Source organism: Lissotriton vulgaris, chromosome 12, assembly GCF_964263255.1.
Source record: "Lissotriton vulgaris chromosome 12, aLisVul1.2, whole genome shotgun sequence".
NCBI classification, from domain to species: Eukaryota; Metazoa; Chordata; class Amphibia; order Caudata; family Salamandridae; genus Lissotriton; species Lissotriton vulgaris.
The window spans coordinates 661,954,248-661,966,431 of NC_141700.1; the positions used below are offsets into that span (position 1 = coordinate 661,954,248).

The 12,184-nt window shown below is 43.8% G+C and overlaps 1 protein-coding gene across 2 annotated transcripts in view; it reads left to right on the forward strand.

Annotated features, from left to right (window-relative positions):
* Positions 1-12,184, forward strand: part of ATP2C2 (ATPase secretory pathway Ca2+ transporting 2) — a 319,746-nt gene that overhangs the window by 270,528 nt on the left and 37,034 nt on the right. For both annotated transcript variants that reach the window (XM_086945837.1, XM_086945838.1), the window contains exons 19-21: positions 9,262-9,359; positions 9,458-9,508; positions 10,715-10,881. In XM_086945837.1, coding sequence (XP_086801963.1) covers positions 9,262-9,359; positions 9,458-9,508; positions 10,715-10,881 — 316 coding nt within the window. The remainder of the gene's footprint in view (positions 1-9,261; positions 9,360-9,457; positions 9,509-10,714; positions 10,882-12,184) is intronic.

Below are 12,184 nucleotides of genomic sequence, written 5' to 3' on the forward strand. Positions count from 1 at the left end.
CAGCCCCAGCTCTGGCGTGAAACTGGACAAAGGGAAAAGGGTGTAACCGCCCTTCCCTAATCCCACCCATAGTAGGGACCTAGCAGGTAATCCAGCCCCTAAGATTGGTATATAGGTAGGAGCTGAGTCACAGGACTGACTGAAACTTTGAAACAAAACTCTGGACCTTCGACGATCTGCTTGAAAGAAGACGACTGAAGAATCTCCCTTGTGGTCAAGGAGTTACCACCCTGCACAAGCAGGCACCATCCAGCGATCGACGACTTGCTTTGCCGCCGCCTTCCACCAGGGCCCGATCCAAGAGCCTGACAAGAACTGGATTCCCAGACATCCAACAGCCCGATCCACAGTCCCTGCAAAGCTGAGACCCGTGGAGGCGACGAGAGACGTGGGACGGGCCATCTTGAAAAGTCTGCAACCTGCTAACTGTGCAGCCCCCGAGGCCTCCTCGAAGCTGTGCATTGGGGATTGAGTAGCCCCAGCCACGAGCAGCATCTGCACCAAAGATTAGCCCTGCACACTCCACGAGTTCTGCGTGGGGCCCTTTTGCATTTTCCTGCTCGACGCGTCTGCCCGGTCACTTGCCCATTGGCTAGTGGCCGTCTTGGCGACGATCCTTTAAAACTAAACTGCTGGTCTGGTTGCTCCAGACTGGCCCTTGATACCCTCAAAAAAAGCAGCCCCTCAGACCTTGCTGGTCTGAGTAAGAAGCCTACATTGTATCCTGCGTGGGTTGCCTTTGCCAAGGCTTGTTGACTCCAATCCTGAAGACGACACCGCCGACAACGAGAGCCTTTGTGGGACAGTCCGTGCCTGCCTCCTGGTTGTCGTCGATGCCTCCTGGTCCACGTGGCTGCAGAGGCAAGCTTCCAATCAGCACCTGATTGCTTCGCGACATCACCTGGTTCCTTCCTAGTTCCATCCTGGTCACTGGCTAGTGACCCAGACTTTGTCTCCTCTGCTTTCAGGTCTTCAACATCTTTGATCCACCCTTGGATCCACCCAGACTCTTCTCTTCTGGCTGCCTGCAGCATCTTTTCTCCAAGGCTCCATAGAACTCCACGACGAAACCCGACACACTTTGGGACCTATGCACCCGCTTCCTGTGGGTTAGGTAACGCGAGTACTGCGGTGCTCCTGTAAAGAGTAACTCTCCTAGTGTCCTAGTTTCAAGTGGTTAAGTTCTAGTCCAGTCGGAAGACTCCCAAACCTTTAACTTTCCATTTTTATGCACCCATTGACTTCTACGTGTGCACACATGTGCCTTTAGACGCTGCACAAGCATCCTGTGAGCCTCCTTCTCCCTAACCATTGTTAGTCCAGTGTAGCCCCAGCGATTCCCAAGGCCCTAGGCCTTACCATTGTTCGTGACGTGGTACTTATACCATTTTTTTAGTATATGGTTTAGCGGGCCACCCTGCCCTATGCATATTTGTGCAACTTTTGTATGTTATATTAAGTTACTTGTTATGCGCTTGTGCTTCTGTGCTCATAAAGAGTTCAGGGGATTTCTTTAGAAATAAATACATATATATTTTGAATATATGTCCTGTGTGGTGTCCTTTCATTTGGTATTAAAGGGATTGCATATGGTAAAACAGCTGGCTTCACATGCACTCTTGAGTTTAGCCTAAGACTGCTTTGTACATGCTACCTCTAGGATAGCAGGTCTATAAGGTTGACTTTACAACCATCACCATAAGGGTTGTTTGGACTGGTGCAAGGTGCTCACTAGAATAGTGAACATCATATACCAGGCCAACTTCTCATAGGGGCAACTATTGTTTCCACAGCAAAACAACAATTTGAGGGGTTTTGCTGCAAAAACATAAATAAACATACATGTCCCACTTAATAATATACAGCTTCCTGCAATAGGCTCCTATAGGTCTTCCTTAGGGAAGACTTGCATATATTGTTCAGGGAAAGGGTGGCTTTTTCATTAATAGAACTGGCAGTGTGACACCTGCCCTTCCAGTCTGCAGTGGCAGGCTGGGAGCCATTATTTACTTTGTCACACACAGGGTGGCACAATCCGTGCTGCAGCCCTGGGTGGACATTGTTTACCAAATACCAGGGACTTATAAGTAAGTCTGTGCTTTCCAGTTGGGGATAGCCAATTCCACGTGTACCTTTAATGGCTAAGAACACTACCACTGAGGTCTGCTTAGCAGGCCTCAGTGCACTCTATGTGTAAAAATACCCAGCAGCTAGTAGTGCAAATAGGGGCAAAAAGTGTGTGTGGAGGGGAACCTGCAAAAAAAACCAATTCCTTACAGTACTGAATAGGAACACAGTGTTTGCCACTTCAAATGGTTGCAACAAACAGGTCTTACTATTACCCTACCTAGTGAAACTCATTTTCTTTTTGTCGACTAAGGATGAAGTGCTAAACTGGCAAATGGCCTTGCCAAGATTTGAATTCATGCCCTAAAGGTCACACCAGATGTGTGCTCTGAGGACTTAACTTGAAGAGCTGGCTTTCGAAGCACGTTCATAGGTAGGTCAAGACTTCCCCCGCCAGAGTCACAAAGATTATTCTCACTCTCAAAGTCTGTCAACGCAGATTTTAGGCATAGTGGACTCAGATTTTTGTTTTCGTTGTTAAAGGACTAAGGGCCAAGTGGAGCCCTATTGGACCTCCTACAAGGCACAGTGAGTTCAAAAAAGGCTTATAACGATGTGACCAGGAGTCCTAGAGGCACAGCTACGTGAGCTTGAGCCACAAGTGCTTGACATTTGGAGAAATTTCATATTTTCAAAACTTTGCAAACAAAGCAAAGAATTGACAATAAACCATCCCTTTTAACAACTTGTGCAGGAGTTTGATCTGTGAGTGAAGAATGACAGTAGGTATTGAATAGGAAAATGGTTATTTAGAAATTTCTTAGGAGCCCATGGAAATCTAAGTTTTAGTAGAGTACTGTTTGTGCCACATTCCTTGACTCAAACCCCAACAGCAGTCAAACAGATCCAGTCATGAAAATACTCACTTAGTAGATGACGCTTTAAGAACACTACCTTAGAATGGAACCTGCCTCTAATCCTTCTTGACCTCTCTTCAGCTTTCGAAATGGTCAAAGATGACAACTTCCTGGACTTACTGGAACGCAGTATGGGTCTATCGGGTTTATTGTTTAACTGGTTTGCCTCCTTTCTTAACAACAGAACGCAAAAATTTAAAGTCAATCAAATTCTCTCCAACTCAACGCCATCCTCACATGGGGTCCCTCAGGAGTCTGCAACGTGTTCATGGAGCCTCTAACGGAAATGCCCAATTCATCCAACATTCACTATCACATGTATGGGGATGACACCCAACTGTACTTGGAAATCTCCTCCCTAGAAGACATTAGGTCACTCAACTCAACCCTACCCAAAACACAACACTGGCTGACTTCCCTAAATCTCAAGCTAAACTCATTCAAAACGGAATTCCTCCTTATTGTGCCACCTAAACAGCTTCCTGTCATTGTTGAATACATGAAACACCAAACGACTGTCAGCTGAACTCCACACATCATTGACTCTGCAAAGGCTCTTGGAATATTACTTGTTAGACCTTGAGTATGCAGGAGCACATCAACTGAACCACCAAATGAGCTAACTTCCACATGAGTATTCTAAGAAAGATAAAATCCTTCCTCCCCTTGGACGACTTCAGGTCTGCTGTTCAAGCGCTAGTAATTTCCAGGTTGGACTATGGAAGCGCAACACTCTGTGGGCTTCCCAGCTAACAGCTGGCACCGCTCGGGGTATCCCTGAATCCGGTTGCAAGGCTTATCATGAGATCCAGAAGAAATAACCACATCACACCGAACCTTAAATCCCTAAACTGGCTGCCTTTTGAGGCTAGGATTCATCTTAAAATTGCTTGCATGACACACAAGGCTCTTCACCGTGACACCCCTTTGTACCTAGCTCAAAAACTGTATCTCTCTGGTGATAGCATATCTTCTAGGAGTTCTAGCACCCTGCTGCTAAAACCTAAAAAACTCCAAAGAAAGAAAACGTGTAAACAAGCGTTCTTGGGTATTTCGCCGAGAATCTGGAACTCTTTGCCTACGGAAATCAGAGTGAATCCCTCAACTGCATCTTTCAAAAAGCAAGTGAAAGCACTTGTTAGAAATTGGAATTCTGGTTGGCTAAGGCTTGCGCCAAAGCCAGGCAGAAACCACCGCTCTAGTCAGGGCAAGGGAGTTACACTCTGTAGATAACCCATTCTCACCCCCTTGGTAGCTTGGCACGAGCAGTCAGCCTTATCTCAGAGGCAATGTGTAAAGCGTTTGCGCAACACATACAAACAGCAGCAACACACTAGGCACACTACAAAAGAAACCTCACACAAGGTTATATCAAAAATAGTCTTTGTATTATCATAAACACATTAGAATACAGGAACAGGCCAATCGGGCCATGGTCAGAACCATCAGAACAGGTAAGTAAATGTAAAACACCACCAGTACCTACTAGTACAATAAGGTTCTTAGCATTGTCACCTGGCGGTTGCTCCTGGGTACTAGCAGCTGCAAGCCCCTCACAAGTCTAGGAACAGCCCCAGTATTTACAAATAGAATCTCTTAGTCTGCGCCAGCACAGGGCTTGGCGAACCAGCCGAAACTGGTTCAGGGGGGAATTGGAGCACTCTGTTGACAGGGCTCCTCTTCTCTATTGTTTGGTGGGGGCTCGTCATCAGACACACCACAGGGGGCGGAGCCAGCATTCACTAGGGCAGGCACCATCCTATTCAGGGACCAGGGACTTCCCCTCCCACTACTCAAAATGTAGATGTCCCATTCAGCCTAGCCCTGACTCACCCTGTCCCTCCTGGAGCCACACATACCTCACCAGCCCCTGTCACTCAACAGCCAGACATGCAATTCACATCAGGCAGGCAGACACATAGCACACAGAAAAGCCAACTTCTAAAAGTGGTATTTCTAAAATAGTTATAATAACTGCGCACACCATTGCGTAGCATTTATTATCACTATTCCAAACATACCAAACTTGACCACGCTGTGCTTCTCATAGCAGGGATTACCACTGAAACGCTTATCAGGGAATCCTCAATGCATTCCTATGGGAGGGCAGCCCCACAGTAGTGAGAAACCAAATGTCTGTTTGTCACTACCAGGAAATGTGACACACTTAAGGTACATGTCCTACCTTTTACCTACAATGCACCCTGCCCATAGGGCTAGCTAGGGCCTACCTTAGGGGTGACTGATATGTAGTAAAAGGGGGGTCACAGACATGGTACACACTTTAGGTGCCACGTCACAGCGGCAGTAACACTGCGTGCACAGGCCCTGCAATGGCAGAGGCCTGAGATTGGTTTGAAAGGTTACTCTGGTGGGTGACATAATCAGAGCAGCAAGCCTACCAGTAGCATTTAATTTACCAGCCCTGGGTATCTGGGATACCACTTTACAAGGGACTGACAGGTAAATTAAATAGGCCAAACCGATTCAGACCAATCTTACCATGTTTAACACAGAGAGCTCACGCACTTTACACTGGACAGCAGTGCTAAAGTGCCCAGATTCCTAAAACCACCAACACCACGTCAGAAAAAAGGCTAGGAGAAAGGCAAAAAGTTTAGGGATGACCCTGCAAAAAGGGCCACGTCCAACAGCACTACTGATGAATACCCTCCGATTTGAACGTACCTTCTCCCACTTGGCACCAATTGTTTGTTTTTTAACAAGCTGGTTTCTCTCATCCTGTACGGACTGCCTCGCCCTAAGTGGTGCTGCTGCAATATGTTTCACACTTGATACTATTACTAGGACCGAGAACTGTTCTCAACATCAATAATTGTTTTTTGTTCATATATGCTCATCTATATCCTTTTTGCAATGTCGCAATACATTGTTCCTCTTTTATACACCAGTATCTTGCTTAGCACTGTTGTGTTACTGACCCACTTGCCTAACCTTTTTTGTCCTTGATCATTTGTAAAGCACTCTGATACCCGCCTGGGTCATGTCCACCCTATATAAAACTATATATAAATAAATAAAGTTGCTGGTTCCGTTGCATCTGTTGTAGCGCCACTGGGCCCTTTTTCATTCTTTAATTTTTTATCTTATTGCTCGCCTTATTTCTCATTCACTTGGTCCTCCGATGGATCTTGAATCGTGCGAGTGGGGTTGGACATAGGGGATCCAATTCCAGTTATCCAATGAGGACCAGGAATTGGGTAACTGACCTACAATCTCGTAATTATATTAATGTATGTAACACTCAGGACTAAGCTATACATGTAAAGTATTATTGCTAGACCAAATCTCCTGAAGATTCAGTCGAACCAAGATTGTTCAAACCAATAGTTCAGTTGGATGTATGCAGAATAATAACTTTAGTACCTGCTGCTCTTGATGAGAATTCCCTCCCACCATCAATAGCTCAATTGGAATGCACAATCAATTATTGGAGTCAAATCATGGAGAGACAGAAACGGGATGTGAGGATGTTTAGATTTCTCATAAATATTAAAGGAATAATTACATCAATATCAGGCATTTATGATCTAAAAGTGCAATTAGACAAATTGATGTCATGTTGGTCGTTAATTACCAAACCTCAGTAAATTTCAGGACCTGACATGAACCATGACAGTTCAAAGTCATTCTCCCATTAGAGGGGAAGAATTCCGGGACTAGCACACACATCATATGCATCAGCCAGTAGAGTCTGCAAGGAAAATCTAAGAGCAAGTAGAAGCAATGCGTGTCAGAATGTCTCCAAGAGAAGAAGGACAAGAGCCTCGTTTTCCGTCACATCAATTTATAATATAATCCTGAAGGTCCCCGTGACACCCAGTGGTAAATTTGTAAAAATTAATTTTTAAAAACCAGTGCTGGGGTTCTCATCAGGAGGCAGCTTGCACCAGCCCATTTCTCCTGTTAGCGCAACCTAAAAAGAGAAAAAAAAAAACTGCTAACTATGAAAGTGGGGAGAGGATGGGGTGTAAAGGCCAGAACCGCCCATTTCAGACCTTGGTAACTAGGTTCAAGTCTTGGCGTCGGCTCAACATCCTGTGAATGTGGACAAATTATTGAATCTCCCTGTAAATTAACGTGTCCTTAACTGGTGCTCCTGAAAGCACTGGTGTTGATGATTAAGTGCTGGTGATGAGCATCAGAAAAAACAGGCTCAAATTTAGCTGTTGCCACCTCCTGAGTCATCTCATCTGGTCAGATCACTCAGTCCATTGGTCAGTTCGTATGGGGTGATTTTCATGCAGCAAAAAGAAGACACATATTATAGCCAAAAGGTGGTGATCACGTAAGTTGTCGAACCAGCCAGTGTGTATAACTTTCAAACAATAGTCCTTTTGCAAAAGTACCTGGATGAGTTCAAGAGGACAGTTTCCCATGGCAGATGTTCACAAAGTAACACATTTGTTGCAAGAAGTCCTAGAATGCAAATATGAACTCTCCCTATGAGACATAGTTTCACTTCACACTGAAGTTAGTGAAACCTTTCCATGAGAACAGCATCAAGTAAAGAAAGGAAAATGCATGCCTAAATTGAATTCAAGTCATGAAATACAGAATCTAAAATAATGGCAATATACATTTCATTTATAAACTTTTGACCTTATACATTTCTTCCAATTTATTTGCACTCCTAAAGCATTTTAGTTTTGATGTAAATAGCACTTGTAACTATGACATATTACTGCTTTTCAAAGTACCAACATATAAAATTATTTAAAAACTTAAATGAATATAATTTCTAGTGATTCATATTAGTACATGTATGGAGATTATACCCTAGAGGTTTTAAAGCATTTGTTTTTTATAAACGTGCAGCACCATTTTCTCCTTGTCACTTTCAGTACACACTTTTCACACATGCAATAATGTAATTCTGAATGAAACCTTTCAATATTACACATACATATCTCTAAATCATGTTTGATTTAATTAAATCCTCCACACCCATAATTATTATGATAGGAATGGTTATAAATCATATAGCCTCTAAATACATCACATTTACCTCTGTGATACACATTGAATTAGCAAATGAAACAGGTTACACTATGCACCTATTTTCCTTAATGCATATGTTTCCATCTAACCTACAATGTCTGCAAGCTTTTAAGATGCAGTAATTAACTATTCTCCTGATTTTTGCCTCCCGATTCCTCAACGTATAGTTAGGACACTTGGTGCACATGTCACTTTTCTCTCAAATGTGTAATCATCAGTTTTATGTGTCGGTTAAAAAGCTCAGCACTTTGTCTGCTTCATCACATCCTTTGCTAGTTCAGATGTTCCTTGCACGTTCAGGCATGTCCTTTGGTAGTTGTTGTTCATTCTTTGATAGTATGGCATATTTGTGGTTAGGCCTGATAAGTCCTTTGACACATTATTTGCTAGTTCCTCTTATTCTTTTAGTGTTCCTGGCACATTTGTTGTTAGTTTTACCGAGTCTGTTGCTAGTTCAGCTGATTACTTTGCTAGATCTGGTACAGATTTTTGATAGCTCTGCTGAATCCTTTGCTAGTGCCTCTGCATCCTCTGCTAGTTTAGGCACATTCGTTGCTAGCTCAGACACATTTATTTTTGAGGTCTTTGCAAGTCCTGCTATGTCCTTTGCTAGTTTTGGCACATTCCTTGCTAGTTGTGATCAGTACTTGCTAGTTCCACATGGCATTTTGTGAATTCCTGCCCCTCCTTTACCTAGTCAGGCATGTTCCAAGCTAGGTCTGGCATATCCTTTGATGGATCTGGGATGCCTTTCTGATGAGATTGCACAAAAAATTGATACTTGTATAGCGCACTATTCACCCGCAAGGGTCTCAAGGCACTTGTACGAATACCGCTGTGGAACCCATCCTGGCTTTCCCTGTGAGGCGTCCACTCCTGGGCACCCCCAAGGTGGAGGCCAGGCATCCTTAGCGTTGTGGGGGCCGTTGTGGAGATTAAGCAAGCTATTGCCCAGAGTTGCAGAGTGGGACTCCATGATTGGAATAGGCACCGAGGCGAGAATTATCAGGTCCGTGGAATTTGGAGCCCAAGACCTGCCGAGGCGGGGAATTGAACCCTGGTCCCGGGCTAGACCTCTGCATCAGGGTCTGCCGCTCTAATCATTGAGCCACACTTCTCCACAACTTTTGCTTCTAAAGGTACATCCTTGCTAGGACTTGTATGATATTTGCTGATTCACAGTAAATCTATTTGTAAGAGGTATTGTGCATATTTGGTTGCAAAATAAGGTGCTTCTAATGATTTGTCTTTGCAGGAAGAAATATTGGTCTCTCTAATGGAAAGCTTAAAGCCATGTCTGGAGAGGAGCTGGATAGACTAGAAGATGTTGACTTGCCCTCCATCGTGAAGCAGGTGTCGATATTGCAATCAGTGTTTTTCCTTCGATTTCTTTTGTATTTCTCTTAGCTCAGCCGGATTTGCTTATTTGTTTTATTTTGTTTTCTGTTCAGGTGTCGGTGTTCTACAGAACAAGTCCTAAGCATAAACTCAAGATAATAAAGGTAACTGCCTTCATGTGAGTTATAAAGTAAGAAATATTAAACACCGCTAATTCAGAACGTAAAGTTAAGTGAGCAAACATCAAAAGTGGAGAGATTTAGAGACCCTAAAATAACATGTACTAGTAAAATAGGGACATTACAGAACTGGGTGGAACTAACTTGTTTGGAAATTCAGAGATTTCCCAATAAGCTAGAGCCTATGAAAGAGCACTTGAACTTAGGAAGTGTGTTTGGCATGTCAGACATGCCTTTCCCTTCATTTCTAGAGGCAGTACCTTATCTGAAAGCCCTCAGTCTTAAACTGTAGGCAAGATTCTGTTACAAGAATGGAATCCAATGCCAGAAGGTAGTATCCCCACAAAATGTGCCACCACCAATATTGTCGCACATGAGAACAAATCCCAGCCACAAATCGGTAACCACATTCCACACTGGAATGTTGTCTACTGACTGCAGTAGTTGATTTGAAATGTACTTCTGAAGTTCTCCCATCAAGTAGGACTCAATATGCTCCAAAAACTTACAGTAAATTCCATTCATTCTCAAATTAGTTAACGTTGTCCCCAAAGTTTTGCTGGAGATGATTAGAGGGTAGAAGAGTACAGACCAGCGGCAAAAAGTAGATTGCGGAGTGCGATGTGTGATATACTGAGAACTGCTGCTTTGGGTTTTGCAGATCTCCATGAGAGTTGTATCAAGTACAAACATGCAAGGGGAGTGATGGGGCACCAAGACCAAAACTGAGCGTTCTTGTTCTACCTTTCTCCCTCTCTTTATATAAAGAGTTTGCCAGAACCACCCAACTGACTGCTGAATCCCGTTTCCTTCCCAGTAGCATACCAGCCCACTTGGGCCATTGCCAATGAGACTAATTTTGGACAATTACCCCTGTCTCAATTGTAATCCTAATGTTATTGTCAGGGTGGTTACACATTTTCCAGAGTGAGACTTAGGCACATAGGTAGGGATCATCCAGGTGCCACATTGGAAGATGAATGTATAGGTTCATGTGTGTATATAAAAGTTTGCTGTACTTCCCTTCCACTTACACCCCAACTCAAGGACCTTCCAAGACCTTGGAATCCGAAGCAGCCATGCTCGATGAGTGTTATGACAGTCGGAAGTTGTCCACCCTGTCTATTGTAAATATTTCCAAAATGGCATCTTCTGGCGGGGTTGCAATCTGTGCTTTTTTCTCTGCCACAGGCCTTGCAGCACAATGGAGCTATTGTTGGAATGACTGGTGATGGGGTAAACGATGCTGTGGCCCTTAAATCTGCAGACATCGGTGTTGCAATGGGGAAAACAGGAACTGATGTCAGTAAGGAGGCTGCCGATATGATATTAGTGGACGATGACTTCACAACTATAATGTGAGTGCAATTTGCAACCTTTCAGGTAACATTAAGGGTAGAATGAACTAGTGATAACTGACATTAGAAGGGTTTTCTATGATACTGATTTTGTAGAGCTGAGATCTGATGCTTTATTACCATAAGTCACAATTTGTTTTTATAGATAGGCTGAATTTCTTTTTCACCAACGTGACTGCATGAAGTAAACAATTTTCCCTTAGTGAAGATGATTTAATTTTACCTGTTTTATCTTAATGCAAAAATGCTCTGACAAAAAAACTACTTTTTTGATGGAAACATCTAACTGGAGTTTCCTCACATTTTGGATTATCCAGGTGCTAGACTGGATTTGTAACTTTTCATAGCAATTTCTACCACATGGTGATAAATGGCATCTTAGGGGACCACATAGATTGCACACTGCCTCCAGAAGTGATGACAAAAAGTCATATATAGGTGCCACACCTGTGAGCTGGTATCAGTTTGTTTTCTCGACTGCTTTTGGCAAAGATCCAGAGTTCAGCCCCCAATTTTTTTTCTACAGGCAGTGCACTAGGGAAAGATGTCCCCCCACCCCTAAAAGTCCACAGGTTTCAAATCATGCTGCAAGGCAGGGAGCAGAAGTCACACATAGTCTATCTATGGTATCCACGTCCTGCAACAAATGCTCCCATTTGCACTCAAAGACTATTGGGGAGCAGCAGACTAAATTGTATTTCACTAAACACAAAAAAACAGAGACAGTTGTGCTCTAGACAGTGGACTGGCTTCAGTTCCAAGTCATGGTTTGAGTCTCGCTCCTGGTTCCCGTCCCATTCCAAGTTATCACCCTCAGGTACTTTGAAGACTAAGGGCGTGATTTCGATCTTGGCAGATAGGTTACTCCGTCACAACAGTGATGGGTAACCCATCCACTGAAATATAAATCCCATAGGAGATAATGGGATTTATACTTTGGCAGACATCCGTTACTGTTGTTGTGGAGCAAACCGTTCGCGGAGACTGAAATCAGGCCTTAAGTCAAAAGACAAACGTGTCCACAAACACAAGTAGTCTGAGCGGGGCTCGTCTCTATCCCTTCACTCCTCCTTCGGGAAGAATTCATGACGTTTCAACTCAAAGAACCTAACTTTGCTCCCTTCATCCAACTCCGATCCCTTTCTGAGCCTGGTCCCAGTGCTCCCTAAGTTTCCCAGCTCGTTTTCCGCCTTGCAGCAGATAGTGGCCTTCAGAGTGGCCTCATTCAAAACTTTCAGGAAGATTCCAGCTCTGCCTGAGCCCCTACCAGTGTAGGCTCACGCCTCAAGTTTTGAGTGAAAAG